The sequence below is a fragment of the Chrysochloris asiatica genome, unplaced genomic scaffold (genome assembly GCF_000296735.1).
Source record: "Chrysochloris asiatica unplaced genomic scaffold, ChrAsi1.0 scaffold00137, whole genome shotgun sequence".
NCBI lineage: Eukaryota > Metazoa > Chordata > Mammalia > Afrosoricida > Chrysochloridae > Chrysochloris > Chrysochloris asiatica.
In genome coordinates, this window is record NW_006408655.1 from 2908651 (window position 1) to 2933576 (window position 24926).

At 35.8% G+C, this 24926-nt stretch overlaps 1 protein-coding gene across 1 annotated transcript in view; it reads left to right on the top strand.

The window, feature by feature from the left end:
• Positions 1-24926, top strand: part of MALRD1 (MAM and LDL receptor class A domain containing 1) — a 1127868-nt gene that overhangs the window by 406857 nt on the left and 696085 nt on the right. The window contains exons 23-24 of the mRNA XM_006869907.1: positions 7003-7113; positions 9757-9970. Coding sequence (XP_006869969.1) covers positions 7003-7113; positions 9757-9970 — 325 coding nt within the window. The remainder of the gene's footprint in view (positions 1-7002; positions 7114-9756; positions 9971-24926) is intronic.

Consider the following 24926-nt stretch of genomic DNA (forward strand, 5'->3'; position numbering starts at 1 on the left):
ATCTCTACCACTCATCTGTCACTTTGTCATACTATTATGGCTTGTGTGTTCTGGCGATTCTGGAAACTATGTCACCAATATTTTAAATGCCAGCAGAGTCATCCATGGTGGACAGGTTTCAACTGAGTTTCTGGACTAAGAGTGATGAAATAAGAAATGATGGACTGCTTCCGAATATTTAGTCACTGAAAGGAAACCTGATGAATAGTAGTGGAACACTGTCAGCTCCAGAATACTGAATGTTAAAGAATGATGAAGAGCACAGATCCACTGCCACAAGCTGAGCCCCTCAGGTTGGAAGGCACTCAAAATATGACTGAGGAAGAGCTGCCTTCTCAAAATAGAGTTGGCCATGATGGGACAAATGGAGTAAAGATTTCGGGACTTTCTTTGCTGATGGGGCACAACTCAAAATGAAGAGAAACTTCTGTGAACATCCTTTAATAATAGAGGAATGTAATGTAAAGTGTATGAAACTAGGAAAAATGAAAGTTGTCAAAAATAAAATGGAATGCATAAATATTGATATCCTATGCATTAATGAACTTAAATGGACTGGTATTGGCCATTTTGAATCAGACTATCACATTGTTTACTATGCCAGGAATGACAAATTGAAGAAGAATGATGTCACATTCACCTCCAGAAAGAACATTTCAAGATCTCTCTTAAAGTACAACACTGTTTTTGACAGGGTATTATCCATATGCTTACAAGGATGAACAGTTAATACAATTATTATTCAAATTCATGCACAGACCACTAAAGCCCAGTGATGATAAATCTGTAAAGTCTGCCAATTTCTTTAGTCTGAAATTGATAAAAAAATATAATCAAGATGTATTGATAATTACTGGCAATCAAAAGCAAAGTGGGAAACAAATATCAGTCATTGGAAAATGATGGTCTTGGTGACAGAAATGATGCTGGAGATCACATATTACAAGAAAAATGACATCTTCATTGCACACACCTTTTAAACAACATAAAAGACAACTATACACATGAACCTCACCAGATGGAATACACAGAAATCAAACTGACTACATCTGTGAAAAGATATTGTAGAAAAACTGTATGCATGTGAATGGCTTTAGTCCATGGGTGAAGAAAATTGCTCATATACAACTTCAGACTAGAGCTGAAGAAAAAATTTTCAAGAATCAAAATATGACCTTGAACATATCCTGTCTGAATTTCTAGATCATCTCAAGAACAGATTTGATGCATTAGATACTTAAGAATGAAGACCAGAAGAGGTGTGGAATGACATCAAGAACATCATATAGGAAGAAAGTAAAATAACATTAAGAAGACAAGAAAAAAAGAAAAGAGGAAATAGATGTCACAAGAGACTCTGAAACTTCCTCTCCAGCATAGAGATAATAAAGCAAATGGAAGAAATGAGGAGGTAAAAGAGCTGAACAGAAAATTTGAAAGAGCAGCTGAAGAAGACAAAGTCAAATATCATAATAAAATATGTAAAGACCTGGAGTTAGAAAACCAAAAAGTAAGAACATGCTCAGCATTTCTCAAGCTGGGGCAACTGAAGAAAAAAAATTCAAGCCTCAACTTTCAATATTGGAGGATTCTATGGGCAAAATATTGAATGATGCAGAAAGCATCAAACAAAGATTGAGGGAAAAGAGTCACTATACCAAAAAGACATGGTCAGTATTCATCCACTTCAAGAAGCAGCATATGAACAAGAGACAATGACACTGAAGGAAGAAGTCGAAGGTGCATTGAAGGCATTGGCAATGAACAAGGCTCCAGGAATTAATGGAATACAAATTGAAATCTTTCCACAAACTGATGCAGCATTGGAAGCACTCACTTATCTATGCCAAGAAATTTGGAAGACAGCTACCAGGTCAACTGGTTTTAAAAGATCAGCATTTGTGCCCATTCTAAAGAGGTGACCCAATGGAATGTAGAGATCATCAGACAATATCATTAATATAACATGGAAGTAATATTCTACTAGAGATAACTAAAGAACAACTGTTACATTACACTGGCAGGGAACTCACAAATGTTTAAGCTAGATTCAAACAAGGATGTCAAATGAGTGTTGTCATTGCTGACAAAAGGTAGATCTTGCTTGAAAACAGAGAATACCAGAAAGAGGTTTACCTTTGCTTTATTGATTAACTAAAGGCTTTTGATTGTGCAGGTTATGACAAGCTATCTACAATATTGTGGAGAATGAGTATTCCAGAACAGTTAAATAAGCCTATTAGGAAACTACATAAACCTATTAGGAAAAACTTCTAATGTTTTTCAAACATTAGAAGGGAAGAGTGAATGGTTCAGAATTAGGAAAGGGTACAACAGAACTATATTCTTTCACCATAATTATTCAATCACTCTGCTGAGCAAATAAGTCAAGAAGCGGGGTTACATGAAGAAGAATGTGGCATCAGGATTGCAGGAAGACTCATTAGCACCCTGTGATATGCAGATGATACAATCTGGCTTGCTGAAAATGAAGAGGACTTAGAATATTTAATGATGAAGATCAACGATCATAGCCTTTGGTATGGGTTACAACTCCATGTAAAGAAAACAAAAATCCTCACAATTGGACCCATCAATAGCATCAGGATAAGTGGAGAAAAGATTGAAATTGCCAAAGAGTGCATTATGCTTGGATCAAGCATCAGCACTCATGGAAGCAGCAGTCCAGATATCAAATGGCATGGTGCACTAGACAAATCTGGGGCACAAGACCTCTTTAAAGTATTCAAGAGCAAAGATGTCAGTTTGAGGACTAAGGTAGACCTGACCCAAGCCATGATATTTTCAGTAACCTCATATGCATGTGAAGTTGGCCAATGAATAAAGAAGACCATAGAAGACGTGATGCATTTGAGTTTGGGTGTTGAAGGAGAAAATTTAAAGTACCATGGACTGCCAAAAGAACAAACAGATCAGTCTTGGAAGAAGTACAGCCATAATGTTCCTGAGAATCCAGGATGGCGAGACTTTATCTCTCATATTTCAGACATATCAAGAGGGAAAAGTCCCTGGAGAAAGACATCATGCATGATAAAGCATAGGGTCTACAAAAAAAGATGAAAACCCATAACAATGTGGATTGGCACTTGGTCAGCAGCAATGGGCTGAAGGATAGCAACAATTATAAAGTTGGATCAGGATTGGACAGTGTTTCATTCTATTGTGGGTAAAGTTACTATGAGGAAGTACCAACTTTTGGCACATAACAGCAACGTTTTATGCATGCTCTGGTAGCGTTGTTGTTACGAATCGGGCTGCGAAACTTAAGGTCAGCAGTTCGAAACTACCAGCTGTTCCGCGGGAGAAAGATGAGGCTTTCTGCTCCCATAAAGATTTACAGCCTCTGAAACCATGTACAGGGTCTCTATGAGTCAGAACCGACTCCAAGGCATATAACAACAACAACAAAAATAACATGTATATTTCTGGTGTGGCGCTATGAGTTAATGCGCCAGACTGTAAAGCCATTTGATCTGCACCGTCGGCAGTTCAAGCTTATGAGCTGCTCCTCAGAAATCCTATACAGAGTTGCTATGGGTAGGAACTGACTCGATGGCACTTAACAACAACAATATATTTATGTGTATAAAAGAAGTTTATAATCCAGAAAATGGATCACAATTGTAGAGTCCCAAGTCCCCAGAGGAAAAGAGCAAACTTTTCCTGTGTGTTCATTATATTGAGAGTAAACCACACCTCCAAGGAAGCATCTTTTCAATTGATTCGCATGAAGGAATATTTTTCAAGCTATGCAAATTATTGATACCAGCCTCAATTTTTACTACTGCTGTTTTTTTTTTTTTTTTAACCATACATTTTTTTCTTTGCCTAAATTAATTTTAACATGATGTTGCTTAATTGCAATTTTTCTGACTCTATTCTTCCATGTATATCTACAGGCTGGTTTTCTGTTGTGAAGAATAACATTCTCTTCTCTTAACTGTCAATTGATAAATGTATCGACATCAGTGTGGAGTCATGGTTATTATTTTATACAATGTATTATCTGTTTGCATTATATATTTTGGCATTCAAATTTTTCCATACTTGTTTAGTAGATGTCCCTCCATGCTGACAAGTATATTTGCTTGACAAGCCTCATAATTAATTATGAAATTTCTTTTTTTTAATGGTGAAAAAGATGCTCCAAACTCATCTTGCTCTTATTCTGCCCCATGCTTGATATTAATAATTTCATCAAGAGGTCTTCTTCTCTTTTAGTGAACCTAGATATATAGGAAAAACAGAATAGTTCTGGAATATTAACACAGATCTCCATATATATGTTGTTGTTGTTAAGTGCCATCGAGTCGGTTCCAACCCATAGCGACCCTGTACAGGGTTTCCGAGGGTGTAAATCCTTACGGGAGTAGAAAGCCTCATCTTTCTCCTGCGGAGCGGCTGGTAGTTTCGAACCGCTGACCTTAAGGTTCGCAGCCCGATTCGTAACCACTACGCTACCAGAGCTCCTTCTCCATATATATAAGATTTGTAAATACTTTGTACAGACTCATCACTTTCACAGGAAAATGCAGTTTTAAACCTTTCCATTTGTGCTGTTTTATGTTTTACATGACATTGTTTTAGGAAGCTATGTCTGAAAAACAAGTTCACAGATTCCGTAATTGTGTACTATGAGGAGTTTTAGACCAGGGATAACTAGCTAAAAGCATTCCACATTTAAGACTCTATCCCACTCAAATACCATTCATTTGTTTGCTAAGAGGCCTACATTAAACATGTCTGCAAGGAAATTGACCTTAAGTTACTTGTCCTCTTCTTTGCCAATAAATAGAAAAAAGTAGACTAGAGACCAGCTGCTTAACCACTTCTTTCCAAACACCTTGATTATAATTTTAATTTTAGATACTTCTTCTTTTATGTTTCATTTGTGGAATATTTCTATCTGATTATAATTAACTTTCCTTTATTTCAAAATAAATATACCTGTTGTTACTGTTTTATATTGAAAATGTGTTAAATTTATAGATGAATTTTAGAAAAGTTGTCCTGTTTGTGATAAGAAAACTTACACACAAAAAAATTTAAATATATTTGTGGGTGTGTGTGTTTGCTTGTCTAATAATCTAAAACAGTGCCTTAATAGTTTAATAGCTTGAAGTTAAAGTATATTACTTTTTTAACTGTGACTTTTCTAAGTGGTATTAGTCACAACAGTTAATATACCTTACTGCAGGTTTTTGATCAGTCAAATGAGAATTTTACTGATATGGTGCTGTAGAATCAGAACTGGACTGCATACCACAAGCTTGGCAGTCCAAACCAGCAGCTGCTTGGAAACCCTTTCTAGGTCTGCTCTGGGTCAGAACTGGGCAACAACAACTGCAGGATTTTGATCAGTAAAGAATTGTTTACCTGGTATATTTTGTTTGTTGTTGTTAGTGTCATCCAGTCAGTTCTGACTAAGAGCGAACCTGTGTATGTTTTCCAAAGAGTAGCTGATGAATTTCAACTATCGACCTTGTGGTTCACATTCTAGTGCTGATCCATAGTGCCACACCATTATCTGAAATATACTTACATTTTTTCAGAATGAGAGTTTGTATTAATAGACTAAAAGTTGTAAAACTGTATTAGAGTTTATTAAAGGATTAATTAAATAGTTTGATATATGTGATCTTTGTGTAAAACTGAATAAAATAACATTAAATGTCACATCAATGGCTACATGAAACATTTGTTTTAGAGGTAACTGTAATGTTATAATCATATAAGGACGATCTGCTTCTTAAACATTCTTTTCATTATCCTTCAAAAATGCTTTTCATATCTTAGTTAGAAATTTCATTTACTTGACATTATTAGTATGTTGAATTATCTAGCATTTTATGGAGAAACATTCATGTTGCTTGTTTTCTAGCAACATGTTACTTTTTATATGACTCGAAATGTTCGTTCTATAAAACAATAATCTGAATTTCAATTTAAAATATACATAATTTAAAAAAAATATAAGGAATCTATTAAAATTTAACCTTCACATTAAAAAGTCATAACATCCACAAATCCTTTAATTATTCTTCGAACACATCAATAGTGTTTTTAAAATGTAATGTTCTGAAAGAAATGAGTAAACCATGTTAACAAGTGATTTTTAAAACTGGCAATTGTTGTGTTCTTCCCATCATCATTGCTCTCTTGATGACTGACTTCTTATCATTCTACAAAGAAGATAAGAACAGCAATAATTTGTCTGCTGAGAATAATTTGAACTCATTTTTAGAGTATGAATAAGTTCCTGGTGAGGCTTCCTTCATTTCAAGAGTGTTTAGCAAAGAGTTCTCATAACTACAGCTTTAGTAGGTAGCCACTTAGGTCAGCCATCTATGCAATTATAGCTTAATGATCTTACACCACTCCCACTGAAACTGAGAGCATGAAGAAGGTTGTTCTCAAATGATTACGTTAGTAACTGCATGCAATTTCATTCTACCACATGAATATTGTTTAATATATAAAATTAGAACTGTTATTGCTGCTAAATTTTTAAAAACATGAATTGGTTAAGAGATCATAAAGATCATATTCTTAGATATCTTTGGCTATAACTATCAGATATTCATGCATACCTTCATATCAGAAGCTTGTGAAGAAACTTAGAAGCACAATGTTATAACTTCGTAGTAGCAAACAAAGACATTTAATGAAAAGTATCTGTTACTCTTTTCTTAGAGACTTAGTTGTTGTTGCTCATTGTTTTTAAGTGTTGTCGAGTCAGTTCCAACACATAGCTACTCTGTATAGGGTTTCCAAGGATCAACTGGTGAGCTTGAATCGCCAACCTGGCCTTTCAAGCAGACTTTGCAGTCCAGCGCATTAACCCATAGCACCTCTAAGTCTCCTAGAGACTTAGCATTCACATTAAAATAATAAAACAAACATTTCATGGGGCAATTCTATATATGTGAAACATATTAAGGCAAAATATTTCAGCACCTTTTTCATGATCTATCTTTGCAGGTTCTGAGTAAGAAAGGCAACGTTACTTCTAAATTGTGGGCCCAAACTGGACAGCAAGGTGCACAGTGGAAAAAAGTCGAAGTGTTTCTGGGCATTCATTCATATACCCAGGTTTGTAATCCAAGTAGATATGTGATAAAGAAATTAAGTAGTTTAGTTTTCTTTCATTCTTACTCATTTTTTCCACTTAGAGTCTTCTTGTCCTCTTATTTCTTTTCTTTATGTGTTGCATGAAAACCGAGGCTCAGCTTTTAACACTCCATATGATATTTTCTGTATGGAATTTACAATTCCAGAATGCCTTAATTTCTCCCAGTTAAGCAATCCTACTTCTGTTCACAATTAGAGTGACAACATCCACCCAAATCACCCTCCCACATAAAGGACACATCTCTATTATTTAAAAAAAATTTAGAGACTTTAAAGTAATTAAATTATTTGAAACCTAATTAAAAACACAGACTTATTTTTATAGGTGAGACATTTATTTAATTGAAAAATGTGTGTTGGAAGGAACACATTCTGTAATCCTGTATTTGTCATATGTAGATTATATTAATATTAGTAGGATAAGTCCTATATATATATATTGAATAATCAATAAAAGTACAAGTAATAGGTTAAAATGTCAGAATTTAAAATACATTGTTTTAAATATAATATTTAAAACAAGGTATTTGGTTATTGATTTTCTTTTTTTTTTTGTGGATAATGAAGGAAGTACTCCATGGACAATAGTTTCTGGGAAATTTTTCCTGGAGAATGAGACTTAGCTTTTAAGATTTGTTAAAATTTAAATAAACAGAGAGAAAAGCAGACCATTTATGTAGGAGAACTATTCTTTACTTAATCTTGACTTAATGCCCAGGATTTATTTCCATGAGTTTAGAACTCCTTATCTCTAGATAGAAGGGATAAGATCTTTGCTAAATATTGCATCTCCAGTTTTTTGTATGTGCAGCAGGAGTAACCAACTCTGCTGTTAATGTCCACTAAATATGTATAGAATCATGAGCTTTCTCTAGTGGGTCAGTCTCCCAACTGAAATAGAAGCACAAATTGGATTATATTGTTGAGTGTCATTGAATTGATTCCAATTCATAGTGACCTGTAAAGGGTTTTCAAGGAGCTTGAATTTGGTGAGCTTGAACTGCCGACCTGGTAGTTTAAACTTACTTTGTAATCCAGCACTTTAACCCACAGCACCACACCAGGACTCCACAAACTGGATAAATGCTTTTGTACTTCATTATGCCCAGTTTCTTGAAATGTTAGTTTTTGGAGTAAATCTCATATTTTCAGTCTTTCATTAAATCCTGTTTTCTTAGGGCTCGGTTGTAGATAAACTAGAGAATGGATAAGAAATAAGCTAAACCTGAGTACTGGTTGCATAGCAATTTGATGGTCTTGCAGAAAATGAAAATGTATTATGAGAATTCTGCCTGAAAAATACTTAATAAAAATACATAGCTGTTTCGTGGCTGTTAGACAGAGGCTTTCATACCATGCACAGCCATTTAAGTTTCCAAATAGGCGATTTATTAAGCAAAATCATGTTCAAAATAACATTACAGGAGAAATACATGAAAAAAAGGGGGGGTCAATTATTAATTTAACCTTTGTGAAATTCTAGTGTTTCACATATTGAAACTTGATCAAAAGGAAGTAGAATTGTACTGTTTGAATCATAAAGGTAAATATGAATGGTTTGTGAGTATTCAATGTTTGGCATCATTCATTTAGTTTTTCAGTAAACATATATGGAACATTTACTGTGAGCAAGGCACTATGAATATAATTATGAATACAGTGAAGAGCCAGGCATACTGTCCAGAATGATTCCATTTTAAAATACTGTTTCCTTTAGCCTCAAAGTTGGGGTTCTCCAATCTTTGAGAGCAATTATAAGATATTTCTACAATTTGTATATGGAAGTATATATGGGCATTTTGCATCATTTTATTTAGTAACTTTCAAAGATAGAATCACCTTAGTGGATCCTGGTCAATTAAAGAAAAACAAAATTTATAATACCGAGTTTTGGTAGCTATTAGCTTTTAAGTAGTTATATGGAGCGATCTGAGAAATTACATTAATTGGAAAAATAAAGATCATGCTTCCTTCTTAGGCCATCTGATTGGCTATCTGCTTTTAAGAGCAGGTCTTGGTTAGGACCTTAGTGTTGGCAGAATGAGCAGTAATGGGTTGGTGGTTCTTGTCACTTTTCTAGACCACGTATTGTAGAAACCTAACCATGAGAAGTCCTGGTGTGGTGTTGTGGGTTAATGCATCAGACTGCAAAGCTGTCTGAACTGCACAGTCAGCGGTTCATGCTTACCAGTTTCTCCTAGGCAACCCTATACAGGGCCCCTATGGTTAGGAATTGAATCGAGGGCACTTAACAACAACAAACATGATGGTGCTACACCCACATTCTTAGATGTCAAGGATGGCACAGTTTTTACTTGATCCTAAGGTCATGGGTTAGCTTCATTGTTGTTTGGTGTTGTTATGTTGGTTCCAACTCATCACGACCCTGTGTAGGGTTTCTGAGGAGCATTTGGTGGATTTGAACTACTGATCATGTGGTTCACAGTCCAGTGCTGATCCTGCAACACCAGTTCAGGAGTCCATTTATTAGCTTCATTCGGTGGGTTCATTAGATTCAATTTCTCTGTTAGAAATTTTATGTTTGCTATAACTTTTGAACTATTTGAGAGTGCAACTGAAATCAGATTTTCTGTTTGTTTAAAGATTGTCTTCAGGGCAAAACGTGGCATTAGTTACATTGGAGATGTGGCACTGGATGATATTTCCTTTCAAGATTGTTCACCCTTACTTAGCCCAGACAGGAAATGCACTGCTCAAGAATTTATGTGCGCGAACCAGCACTGCATTCCAAAGGACAAGCTGTGCGATTTTGTGAATGACTGTGCTGATAATTCAGATGAAACTACTTTCATTTGCAGTAAGTAGAAGCATTCTGTTTCCTGACTATTGCCTTTACCTCACATGTCCTTATTTGCTGCAGTGTGTTCATTGCTGAAACATACACAGTATCTATATTTTAGCAGCAGATGTAGTTAGGGGTCTTAAATGAATTCCTTTTTCCCCTCTCAGTATTGAATTTTAAACTATAAAGAATCATAATTAATTTTAAGTTAGTTGTTGGTTGTGTATGTGTGTGAAGTAATTGGAGATTAATAGATGTCTTCAGAGATGAACAGAACAATAACAAGTATTTTCCGTAAGAAAGACATTTTTTTGGTAAAACTACAAGCAAAGCATCTACGAAAACTAATCCATGTCTGCATTTCTTTATTTGAGAGAATTTTCACTATTTTATGCCACTCATCAGATGTGATAGGTTGTTAAAAACACAATGATATCCAGATAATACGTAACGGAGGCAAAATGATCTCTTAATGGAGGTATATTATCAGATATGCATTATTGATGTAATAGATCAACTTCTAATAAAGAGTACCTGTTAAACTATCCTCAGCTGAGTCATATGTGCTCATTCAGGCAAGTCTTTAAAACTGTGCAACATAACCTGATAGTTGCCTCATTTCATTGCAAATGCTGTGAATACATATTACAACAGTGAAATCTGAGAAATTTATCTGGTACTACTTGTAATAATTTCTGAGCTACAAGATTAGGGCTTGATGTTACTTGCCCTGTGAAACCAAACCTGGATTACTGAGAACAATTTCAGTATAATAAGCATACATTTTATAAAGAACTTTTTAAACTTTTCAACCCCACACTTCCTATTACTCGCCATTTGATCCTCACAGAAGCCCTGAAAGTGAAGTGGAATGATTTTTACTAACTATATAACCACAGATGAGATTACTGACAAGCTTGGCTTTGTCCAGGTTCTTAAATCTCATACTGACAGAATTGATACTGGAACTAAGTACTTTGATTTATGAGCTACTGCTTTTCCAAATTCATCTGTGTATGACTGAAGCTTTAAAACAAATTAGAGAGGTAGACATCCTATATATAACTGTGTTCCACCATATGTGAATAATTTCTTACACTAATCATTTTGATCATACTTGAACCAAGCAAAACATTATTGGCTAATCTTAGAATCTGTATTCATTAAGGTTCACTGCTATCTTGTGAATATTTGCTGTTACACTTTTATTTCTTTTCTGCTTCAAATGATTGTACAGTTTTTCATTGCCATCTTCATATGAATATGTATTTTTTTAAATATCAGAGGAGTAGGGCAGATATTTGCTGTTGATACTTGAAACATTAGCAATATATTGATTGTATAGTGATACAGCATTTTTTTTCAATACTAAAAGTATCAATCTAATTTTGGCTGCATTCTTCTTTGGGCTTAGGCTTTTAAGTTGTGAATATCTGAGGGAATTTCCTCCCTGTATTTTGAAAAGGGTGGTAATTTATCAAGAGGTTAAGAAATGTATTAAAAACTTACTGTCTTGATATCTACTTGATATGAAAAATAAAGGCGAAAATAATTAAGTATTTGGAGGGAAAGTGTTATTAGATGTGCTTTTTGGTGAATTGATTTCCAAATCTCTTTAGGTTAGAGGTGAGCTTGCTCATATCAGTAATACTTGAGCAATAAAACTTAATTAGTTGTAGATACTGCATGGGGAAAAGGATTTTTTTTTTTCAGACACTTAAAATAAGCAAGCAAAATGTTGGAATAAACCCTAAGAGCAACCCACATTTTGACATTGTTTCTCATAATATGAGTATTTTTTGCATAGTAATTTTGTTGACACTGTGGCAGCAGCAATGTGCTCAAGTGAAGTAACAATTGTGAGTATTGTGTAGGACCTGGCAGTGTTTCATTCTGTTGTGCATAGTGTCTCTATGAGTAAAAAAAATGATTCAATAACACTGAACAATAAGAACAATTCCATTATATGTATATATAAATCCAACTTTATTCTTATTCTACTAGTTTTCAATGTTATGTTTTAAGCTATAGAGTGGCTGGAATCTGCTATATGAATCAAGAATGGTGCTGATTTATGGATGATGTAAATATTGATGTTCTGATTAGACTCAGAAAAAGTGGAATTAGAGGAGTAGATGATCTACCACAGCAAATGATTTCAGAAATTTGACAACCAGTCAAATATTTGAATTTAAATTCCACAATCTAGGATAACAAAAAGTCATAGACCACTACTGAAGACCTGATGTGGTGCTGAGGGTTAATGCTCTAAATGGCAAGGTTAGTTTGAACTACAAAGGTTGTTATTCAAGCTATTAGCTGCTCCTTGGAGACCCAATACAGGGTCTCTGCGAGTCTAAACTAACTTGACAGCATTTAACAATAACAAGTATTGAAGAAGAAAATAATCGTCAGAGAAGAAAACAATCATATAATATAAAGTATCTGCTGCTTAGATTTTCTGTACATCAATGTAGACTGTTAAGAAAAACAGAAAATGGTTTGATACATTGAATGTGCCTAAGATATAAAACACAGTTAAAGATAGTGATATATATATATATATCTGTTGTTGTTGTTAGATGCCATTGAGTCAATACCAACTCATAGCAATCCTATAAACCACAGTCTAGTGACATCCTCACAATCATTGTTGCACATGAATCCGTTGCTCCTGCCACTGTGCAGCATGATATCCTTCTCTAGGGAATTGTCCCTCCTGATGATATGTCCAAAGTTTGAGAGATGAAGTTTCACCATGAAGGCTTCTAAGGAGCATTCTTCTGTATTTCTTCCAAAACAGATTTGTTTATTCTTTTGGCAGTTCATGGCATTTTTAATATTCTCCTCCCAAACCATAACTCAAATTCATCAAATCCATGGTCTCAAATCCATGGTCTTTCTATTCACTATCTAACTTTCACTATCTAACTTTCACAAGCATACAAGGCTATTGAAAATACCATGGCTTTGGGTCAGGCACAAACTACATCTTTGCTCTTGAACACTTTAAAGAGGTTGTATGCAGCAGATTTGCCCAATGCAATATGTCATTTCATTTCTTGTGACTTCTGCTTCCATGAGTGTTGATGGTTGATCCGAGTAAGAAGAAGTCTTTGTCAACTTCAGTCTTTTCTCCATTGCTGTTTATTGGTCCAGTGGTAAGGATTTTTGTTTATTTGCATTGCATTATTATGTTTTAAGCTACAGAGTGGCTGGAATCTGCTATATGAATCAAGAATGGTGCTGATTTATAGATGATGTAAATATTGATGCAACCCATACCAAAGGCTGTGGTTTTAGATCTTTATCATTAAATATTTTATGTCCTCTTCAATTTCAGCAAGTAAGGTAGCATCTGCATATCTCAGGTTGTTCGTGAGTCTTCCACTAAACCTGATGCCACCTTCTTCATGTAATCCAGCTTCTCAGATTTGCTTAGCATACTGATTGAATAAGTATGGTGAAAGGATACAACCCGGGCACACCTCTTTCTAATTTTAAACCATTGTGTCCCCTTCTGTTCAAATGTCTGCCTCATGGTAATGCAGTTTCCTCATAAGCACAATTTAGTGTTCTACAATACTCATTCTCTGAAATGTTGTCCATAGTTTGTCGTGATCCAAACAATCAAAAGCCTTTATGTAGTCAATAAAGCACAGATAAACACCTATCTGGTATTCTCTACTTTCAACGTGGTCCATCTGACATTAGCAGTGATATACCTCATTCCACATACCTGTCTGAATCCTGCCTGAATCTCTGGCAGCTCCCTGTAAATGTACTGTTGCAGTTCTATTTGAAATAATTTTATCCAAATATTTACTTGCGTGAGATGCCCAGAGATTTCATTGGACCTCCCCTCTTTGGAATGAGCACAAATATGGATCTCTTACAGTCACTTGGCCAGGTATTTGTCTTTCAAATTTCTTGATGTAGATGAGTGAATGCCTCCAGTGCTGCCTCAGTTTGATGAAAGATTTCAATCTGTGTTCCATCAGTTTTGGAAGCCTTGTTCTTTGCAAATGCCTTCAGGGTACCTTGGATTAATTCCATCAGTACGATTAGCTCTTGATCATATGCTACCTCTTGATATGGTTGAACATCAACTATTTCATTTTGGTACAGTGATTCTGTGTATCCCTCCCATCTTATTTTATTGCTGTCTGCATCATTCAATATTTTGCCCATAGAAACTTTCAATATTGCAAGTTAAGGCTTGACTTGTTTCTTTTTTGAGCTTGAGAAATGCTGAGTATGGTCTTTCTTCTGGTTTTCTAACTCCAGGTCTTTGCACATTTCATTGTAATATTTGACTTTGTCTTCTCCAGCTGCCCTTCAAAACTTTCTGTTTAGCTCCTCACTTCTTCCCTTTACTTTAGCAAACGTATATCTAGGGAATTAAAGTCATATAAAAATAAGAGCTTACTCTGAAAAACAAACATTTTCACATTCATGTACTCTAACTAGCAAATTTGTTGTTGATACATAATTGAGAGTATCTCAGGCTTTCCCAAAGTAATTTAATTTTGAATTGTGATTTGTGGATCTATAGGATTAGTGGTTATCTTTGGTGTTTTTGTTATTGTGTTATTGTTAAGTGCCGCCGAGTCGGTTCTGACACATAGTGACCCTGTATAGGGTTTCCAAGGAGTGACTGAAGAGCTTGAATTTCTGACCTTGCAGTTCAAACGACTTTGCAGTTCAACACATTTGCCCACAGTGCCTCACAAGTACTCCAGTAGATATGTTTAAGCATTATAATGAATAATCCGAACCTTTCCAGATGTTAAACCTTTATTAGAAATTCTGGTGTGGCACTGTAGTCCTGATGAATACTGTTTATTAACTGCAAGGTCAGCAGTTCAAATCCACCAGACACTCCTTGGAAGCCCTATTCAGGGTCATTATGAGTTCGATCTGACTTGATGGCACTTGCCAACAACAACAACATACTTTACTGTGTTTGATACACTGTTTCTTGGTTTATGTAGAGGTTCCACATGAGGACAATTAAGTGTTGTGTAATTCACATTCTTCGCAATGGTACCCCTAGGTTGTGTTTGATTCACCTAGTCAAATACCTTTGCAAAGTCAATGAAATGCATGGTATGCGTATTGCTTATATTCAATTATTTGAATATACCATATGTATCCATGCTCATTGCCAATTGATTGTTTACATTTTGAAGTTATGAATTCTATTTGTTCCTGTTACATGCTGTCGACCTTGTATAGGGTTTCTAAGGAGCAGCTGATGAATTTGAATCACTGACCTTGTGGTTCAAACCTAACTTTTGGTCCAATGCTTATCCTACAGCTCCACACCAGGATTATTCATTGTGAATTATATATGTAGTATAATTAACAATTAGTAATATACAAGAATATATGTAGTATTACAGAATTAGTAATTGTGACACTACATATACTCTTGTACTAAATGGTGAACATATGTACTTATTTTTGTGAAGTTTTTAACTAGGAGCAAAGGTACGGGCTCGTAGAGTGTTTAAATATAGACAGCTTTTGTAAATCTTGTCAAAATTTCTCCAAATAGATTGCATCAGTACACTTGCCCCCAAGTAGTGGATTAGTGTTCTAGATCCTCAAATTGTTTTCCAAATTTTAGCATTTTTGGTGTGCATGTAGTGAATCAGAGCTCCTTGTGAAGTATCTCCAACCTTGCTGAGGATAGAAAACAACAGCAAAATTCATTGTAACCTAACAAAAAATTCTCACGTATCACTCTGCAAGTTGCTAGGTTCTGTTGATTTTAGCTGAGTCCAGCAGGACATAGATCTCAGTTTTGAGATCAGTGCCCTGATCCATTGTTTTTTCTCCTTGGATTTGTTGTTGTTAGGTGCCATCAAGTCAGAACCAACTCATAGCAACCTTATGCATAAGAGAATGAAACACTGCTCTGTCTTGTGCCAACCTCACAATCATCTATGCCAATTCATCTCGTTGGGGTCTTCCTCTTTACCACTTTACCAAGCATGATGTCCTTCTCCAGGAACTGGTCTCTGCTGATAATAAGTCTCCAAAGTATGAGAGATAAAGTCTGGCCATCCTGTCTTCTAAGAAGCATTCTGGTTGTACTTCTTCCAACACAGATTGGTTTGTTCTTTTAGCGTTCCATGGTATTTTCAATATTCGCCTCCAACACCATAACTCTAAGTTAACAATTGGTCTTCGGTCTTCTTGATTCATTGTCCCACTTTCACATGCACATAAGGTTATTGAAAATACCATGACTTGGGGAAGACACACCTTAGTCCTCATGCTAACATTTTTGTTCTTAAACTAATGCAAAACCTAAAACATGCTCTCTTGTGGGGATGGGGGGCATGGAGAGGAGTAAGGAGTTAGAGTTACAGCTATGGCTTGGTTTAGGCTAGCCCTAGGACTTTTTTTATTGTTAGGCTTATTGTTAGGAATAGAGCTTGTATTAAGGGTTGGGCTCGGGCTAACATTATAGTTTGATTTGTTTATATTTAATTTACTTATTCATTTTCTTGAAATTGACTTGGTTTCCTCTTCATTTGGAAGACCTTAACTACTTTATTTTCTCTTTTTACTTCAAAGTTATTTTTGATACTGCTCTTGCAAGTTTCTATCTCTGACTCCCTATTTTCAGTTTTGTAGGTTTGTTTTACTTGGGATACTTCTCTATCTGGGTTGAGTTCTGGGTGATACTGTCATGTATTGTAATCTCTGGCTGTTGTTTGCTGGTGTTGGTTCTCTTTCAAAAGTATTCCTTTTAGTAGTCTTTGTAAGTTTCACCTGGTGTTTACATAGTCTTTTAATTTCTGTTTATCTGGAAATGTCCTAATTTTGCTGTGATATTTATTGAAGAATTTTGCTATGTGATTCTTGGAGTTCTGGTGTGGCACTGTAGGATAAGCACTGGATCACAAAGTTGATTTGAAGTGCAAGATTGGTGATTCAAACTCACCAACCATTCCTCCGAAACCCTATACAGAGTCAGTATGAGTCAGGGCCAACTCGAAGACATTTAGCAACAACAATCACATGATTCTTGGAAGGAGCCCTGGTAGTGTAGTAGATAACTAGCTGGGCTGCGAACTTCAAGGTCACAAGTTTAAATCTAACAATTAACTCCATGGGAGTAAGATGAGCCTTTCTGCTCCCATAAAGATTTTCAGCCTGGGAAACACTATACATGATCGCTCTGTCGGAACTGATTCAAAACCAATTAACAGCATACAATTCTTGGTTGGCAATTTTTGTTGTTGTTGTTTTAGAGTTTTATATATGTTATCGCATTGTCTTGCTTGCATGATTTTTCCTGTACTGCTCCAAAGATTATTTCCTTGTCTGGGTTTGAAAGTTTGATTATAATATGTATTAGTTTTTTCCTTTTTGGGGTCTGTCCTGTTTGGAGTTCATTCAAATTCTTGAATGCATATCTTTTCATCTTACATGATGTTAGGAATGTTTTCTTCTAACAATTCTTCAAAAATATTCTCAATATTCTCTCTCTCTCTCTCTTTTTTTTGTTTTTTGGCATCTCTCTGTTCTGGAAATCTAATCACACATGTTATTCTTCTTGATAATGCCCCACATAAATTTTAGGTTTTTTTTTTTTTTTTCCTGACTATTCCTCTAGTTGATGGCGATTGAGAGATTTTTCTTCATACTCCTTAATTTGGCCTCTCATTGATGCAACTTTGCTCTACCCTTTCAATGAATTACCTATTTCTGTAGTCTTCATATTTATTGTATTTTCATTTGCTGTTTTTTGTATGGCTTCAATTTTTCATTTATCTTTCATTTTGCTGTTGTAGTACTTTCTTGAATTCTTTTAATGTGTTTTCTGTATTTTTCTGGATTTCTTATGCAATTTTCTCAGTCATTTTTTTCAGTTATTGAAGGTATTTAAAAATTATTTTTCAGTTACTTCTGATACTATTTCTGGTATAATGTCATTTATACCAATTATTATATCAATTATATGAAAATATCAATATACCAATTATTATATTATACCATTATAATATCAATATAATAGCATTTCTGATGTTATATTTTCTGACTCTGTATTTTGGTCACTTGTTTGCTGCACTGTGCTTTGTCATGTAAGTTGAAATTGTCTGTTGTCTCTGAGACAATGTGGTGTCATTATGTTTATATTTAATTGATGGTTGTATGTTAATGTGTTCTCAGGAACTCATGACCTGGTAGATAGGATATAGACTGGAAGTGTGTACACAGTTCTCTGCTTGTTTTGTTTTTAGCATAGTATAGGAGGGTTTGTCTGATGTGGACTGACAATAATCATTGATTGGGTACTTGCCCAATGGTTAGGAAGGTGCAGATATGGCTGGGCCTTATGGGCAAAAGTGTTGTCTCCCAAAAATAAATAGCAGCAATAAAAGATCTAATGAGCTAAAATTCACATACCTCTAGACTCAATGCTGGTATGCTCAGGGCCCATCCGAGGTAGAGCAGAGGCTTTGCAAGAGGCGGTACCATTGGCCAACCTCCAGTGCCTGTTCTGTGCCTCCAGGCTGCTGTATTGACAGCTGCCTGCAACTCAAAATGTTTGTTCCATGCCAGCATTATGTTCCATGCAGCATCAGCATTAGCTAGGAATTGTTAAAAAATACAGAATGTTACATGACATTTCAGATCTACTGAATCATAAACTGCTTCTTAAGATTCTCACGTAATTCATATCTGCATTAAAATTTGAGAAGCACTCATCTAAATATTATGAAGTCCTGATACGGTGCTGTAGGATAATCACTGGACTGCTAACCAAAATGTCAGTGGTTCAAACCTACCAGTCACTCCTCAGAAGCCCTTTACAGGATTGCTTCGAGTTGAAATTGACTCAGGGGCATTTAACAGAAGCAACAAACAATATAAAATTTAGAAAAAGCTTTCTGCTGGGCAAGAAGAGCTATTATCTTATTTTTTGTTTCCTTATACAAAAACTAAAGTGTCATGATTTTAATCATTGGCAATGTTTAGTTTTTATTTTTTTTTAAAACCAATGTGTTTACAATTTCGTGGTGACGTTTGTTTAATTATATTAATTCAAAATGTATTGCTTACATTTATATATTTGGTGGCAAATTAGAATTTTTTGGAGAGGTTAATAAGTTTTTTTCAGAAGAAATTGCATTTATTCCCTCATCACATATTTAAGGAACACCTATTTTGTGCCAGATTTTGTTTTAATACTTGGAATAATGCAATGAACAATACAGTCTAAATTCTTGCCCTTATGGAATTTCCATTCTGTGTAGTGGTGATGGTGGGAACTCAAACATAAAATAATTAAAATAGTACAGTGTATTTCATGGTAATGTGTTCCAAGGGGAAAAAAAAGATAAAGTAGGAAATGTGGGAGAGAAATTTTCTGGGAATAGTGAGTTAGTCTTAAAGGCAGTCAGGATAGTCCCCAAAGGGTAGTCAGAGAATTTGTCATTTTAGTGAAGATTTAAAAAAAAATTGGGTCAACCATCTTTCATATGTGAAGGAATTGAAAACAAACAAGAATAGCAAATACAACAAACACAAAAAAATCCTGGATGTAATATTAAACAAGTCAGCAATTTGTTGTGATACAGTCTTTTCTACATTATAACAATGTCAATAACAATGTAATTGCTTCCCATATACATATAACTGTAATTTTGCTGAGTTGCTTTGGAGGACTATGTTTTGTTTGATGTTTTGGCTGACTTGTTTACTACTTTGCTGATTGCCCTTTCTCATATGTTATAGCAGAGTTCTCTCATCTTCAAGCAAACGCGTGAATTTTGTACAAGAGTCATCTCTGGTTTGATATGATGTGTCTCTTATTTTTTATTCATAGTAAGATTGTACATTATTTCTCAACCATGGATGTGGTTGAATAGTTCATTGCTCCAGCTGAAACATTTTACTGAATCAGTATTTGTGATGAGTTGCGGCAATAAGTAAATAATAAATAAATAAAGAAAAGAAAACATTGAAAAGTATAGTGTGCCATGATGGAAAGGCAATTTCCCATAAGGGTGTTTCACCCCGGAAAATGAAAACTTGGTATAGATAATTGATGTTCTTGAGCAATTATCATATACAGTGTAAGCAAGCATTTGTGTACTTAACACTTGCATTCCCTACTATAGTATTACCTCATTTCATTTTCATTTACTTGATAGACACTGTATTCCACCAATAGCTGTGGCAATGGACCAAAACAAAGCAAAGTAAACAGAAAACCAAAAATATGGCCTGAATAATTTCAGAGTTCATGGGTTTGTAAAAGAGAGAGGTACCTAGAAATTCATATCATGAGTGTTTAAATAAGAGCAAAGCTCTTTAGGAGGGGAGAAAGAAAGATGATTTAATCATATATTAACACTAACCCACATGTGGGCTTTCATAAAAGTAGTTGATCACCTTGAAAGCAGCAAGTGTATTTTTAGGGACTTTATGAACCATGGACTGTGAACAGCTTTTTTTTTTTTTTCGTAGAATGATTATGTTATAAAGTAGGTCAGGAATGATGATGTGAAGGATCAGCTGTCCTAAGGTTCAGGGATTCATTATTGCAGTGTGGAGCTGAGTGGCTAAGGTACAGAAAGCTTCCATTGTCTTTCCAAAATTTTCAGTCTTGAAACAAAAATTCCCAAGTCATGAGAGAAGAAAAAGGTGTGTGTGAGGGACTTCTCTGGACCAATTATGAGATACAACACATTTTTCTAAATATTTGGTATGTAGCATGTATTATAAATTTTTAAAAGATTCACATTCAGTATAGGGCTTTTCCAAACTACCTAACCCCAAACACTTTTTTCTATAGACACAAATATACTCCTGATGGAACTACTGTTCTCTGAAACAGTTTGAAAACTATTGTTTAGAGTAATTGTGATCACTTCTTACAAAGACTAAGAAAAAGCTACATTATAAAGTCTTAGTGATGTCACTCAATGATAGTTGGCAAATGATACTGCTTTTTATATATTATATTTTAAAATAATGATCTATTCATAGGACATTACAAAGATAGTACAGAGCAATCTTATGTACCCTTCACGCAGTTTCCCTCAGTGTTCATACCTTACAGAACTAACTATAAAGTACAATATCAATACCAGGAAAATATTAGTTCAATGTGTTCTATGTCATTTTATCATGTATAGATTGTGTAACTATCACCACCATCAAGATAGAAATATATTTTCTATTATCATAAAGCTATCCTCTTACTGCTTCTTTATAGCCATATCCATCTACTTCTCTTCCATTACCTCATTCTGAAAACCACTCACATGTTCATCTCTACAGTTTCTCATTTTGAAAAAGTTATGTAAATAGAACCATACTTATGTGAATAACTTTTTTTCTCTCAAAATAATTCCCTTGATACCTGTCCCACATGTATATTCTGTATGTATGTATGTTCTGTATGTTCTGTTTGTTACCGAATAACATTTAAAGGTATAAATATCGTGAGCTTTCCAAAATGTCTTTCTGAAATAATTAACAGTGCCCTGCTTTCAATAATCCATTATTTTAATGGATATACAGTATACTCATATTTCCACTTATGGAAAAAAATTCCCAAGTCATCAGAGAAGAAAAGATCTGTGTAAGGGGCTTGTCTGGTTTTGTGTCACCTTGATGGGATCAGGATTCTCAGTCACTTAACAGTTAGGACACAGTTAGGACATCCATGATGAGCTCTAATATAATACAATCAACCCATGAAATAATTTGCTGTGATCAGCCTGGACATGTATAATTATCCAGTATATTGTAAATCTTCACTTCTATGATGTTAATGAGGTCAGATGCAATCTACACAGTTATATTTTATCTTGAGCCAATCTCTCTTTTTTAAAAAGTTTTATTGTGAATTTTGTGATAGTTTACATAGGTACATGGGAGAACATTAGTTTTACATTCATCCTATCGTATATTGTTTCATTACCATGGTTACAATCCCCTCCAAGCATCAACAAAAGGGTACATTCTACCGGCCTGCTCCCTCCCCTCCCCCAGTTGTCAAGCACATAGGCCCTCTCCCTGTCTGGCTCTCAGTCCCCAGCTGCTCCATCTCTCCATGTTATCATTTCTGCCTCCTTACCCTGGTATCGCTGCTTCTCTGGGTAGGGTCCTGCCCTCCTCTCTTTTCCTTCATGGTTCTGCTCCTAGCTTGCAAAGTTAATCACTCCCCTCCTTGCCACAAAATGTTTATGTTTACATTTACAACCTTCACAATCCATCCTGGTAACAATTATTCATCCTTGTATCACAAGAGACCTATTAGCATTTCCTTTCATCAGTCCTGCCTAGACAGATTGAATACTACTCAGTGGAGATTGTACCTTACTCCACGCCCTCTGGATCTAGGTTCCTTTTTGAAAGCTTGTAAGCTAGTCACTTCTTGTCTTTGTAGTCCCCCCATTTTGGATAGCCAATGTCCAAGTTGCCCATCTCTGCCTACTCTATGTATGGAGGATGGTGGGAATGATCCTTGCTGTAAAGATTTGTTCCCTCTTTTGAGTTGCTGCATCCATAGGTGTAGGTCAAGTTCATCAAATTGTATCAGATTACTCTTTTTTTTTCCCCTCTTTTTTCTTCTAGTTACGCTCTGATCATCCAGTCATTGAGGTCCGGTCAAGTGGGTATTATCTGCATGTGTAGGTGCTCTTGTGGATATGCCTTCTCTTCTTATCAGCTGGACACTTTACTCTCCACTCCAGTCCTCCGTGGCTATGTCACTGACTCTGGGTCCAAGTGTTCCCAGATCTTGCCACACTGTTGGCCAACCAGGTCTCCACCTGGGTTTACAGGAATCTATTGAATGTTGTAGGGCTTAGCTTGCAACCTCATAGCTGTTTTTGCCTCACTTCCCCTTGACGTTGGCGAACGTGGTCACCAATCAGAGTGTGTATTCCCATTGAGTCTTAGTCTTGGAAGGGGTTTACTCTGAGGGGACCCTACCCCTTGCCGTGATGTCTCCTGTGCAGGCACCTTGCTTGTTCTTGTAGTAATCAGTCAGTTTACTTCTATTGTTTTGTATTTTTCCTGACAGTCTTTCTTTCAAGAAGTATCTTCTGTTATTCTAGCCACTCCAGGCTGGTCAGCCTGTCCTCTCAGGGGGAAATTTCCCACCTCTGAAGATTCTGGATGCTGTTCAGGATTCCACCTATGGTCTTATGTAATGCAGAGGCTCCACAGGTAGCCTCCTTTACTGGGCACATTGTATCCTCATTTTAGGTATTCCAATCAGTTATAGGCAGAAGATGAACTTACAAGCTTTCTATGGTGATATTTCTGGCTTTTCCTTCCTCTCCCCTTCCAGTGTCTATTTTATAATGTAATGCAAGGAAAACCAAGATTCAGAAGCCAGCCAAGCATCCTAACATTATTCCCCCCTTTTCCCCAATCTAACCATGTTTCAATCTCTGTATCCCAGAGCCCTGTTGTTCCAAGGTTGTGCATACATCATTATCTCTGTCCCACTTCGCCCATGCAATCCTACCTACTTGTTCATCCATCCGCTTTGTTCTTCCATTCCTCTCTCCCTTTTTGGATATTGCCCCCCTTCCCAGCACCCAAATTATCCTGTGTCAATTCCCTGCCCTGTGATCTACCTTTCCATCACTCCCCTCACCCCAACCCCCACATCCCAGCAACCAGCAAAGAATCCCTCCCACCCCCCTTTAGTATGGATTTTTTTTCTTAGTCTTTTACAGTAGTAGTCCTATGCAGTATTTCTCCTTTTGTGACTAATTTCACTCAACATAATGTCCTCAAGGTTCATCCATGTTAAGTGGTGGTTTGCAGCTTCCTTGTTATTCTTCAAGGTAGCATAATATTCCATTGTGTGTATGTACCACAGTTTATCCATTCTTCAGTTGATAGGCACTTTGTCTACCTCCATCTCTTTGCTATTGTAAATAGTGCTGTATTGAACATCGGTGTGCATATATCTATTTGTGTTATGGGTCGTATTTCTTGTGGGTAAATACCAAGTAGAGGAATTGCTGGATCATACAGTATTTCTATTTCCAACTTTCTGAGGAAGCGCCACATTGCTTTCCAGACAGGTTGGAACATTTTGTAGTCCCACCAGCAATGTAGGAGTGTCCCAGTCTCTCTACATCCCCACCAGCATTTATTGTCCTCAACTTTTTTGATCTTTGTTGTTACTGCTGGTATGAGATGATATCTCATTGTTGTTTTGATTTGCATCTCTCAAATGGCTACTGATCATGAACATTTCTTCATATGTTTGTTGGCTGCCTGGATCTCTTCCTTGGTGAAGTGCCTGTTCATGTCCAGTGCCCATTTCTAAATTGGGTTATTTGTCTTATTTTTGTAGACAACTTTTCCTATATATTTTAGAAATGAGTCCTTTATCTGATATGTAATTGCAAAAGATTTTTTTCCCAATCAGTGGGTTCCCTTTTCACTCTTTTGGTGAAGTCTTTTGATGCACATAAGTTTTTAATTTTTAGTGTGTCCCACTCATCTATTTTGTCTATTTTTGTGTGTATACTTTTCAAAATGTGTGGTAGTCTGTTTGTGCCCTGAATTAGCACCTTCACATTTGACCCTATTTTTTCATTGATGATCTTGATAATTTTGGGATTCACATTTAGATCTTTAATCCATGTTGAGTTCATTTTTGTATAGGGCGTGAGGCAAAGGTCTTGTTTCTGTCTTTTATATAACGCTTTCCAGTTCTGCCAGCACCATTTGTTAAAGAGACTGTATCTTTCCCATGCAATGTGCCTAGGCACTTTGTCGAAAATCATTTGACTGTATGTGGTTGGGTTAATTTCTGGATTCTAGATTCTATTCCATTGATCAATGTATCTTTCATTGTACCAGTACCAGGCTGTTTTGACCACTGTAGCCATGTAGAAAACTTTGAAATCAGGGAGTGATAGACCTCCAACCTTGTTCTTCCTTTAAGCATTGCTTTGCTTATCCT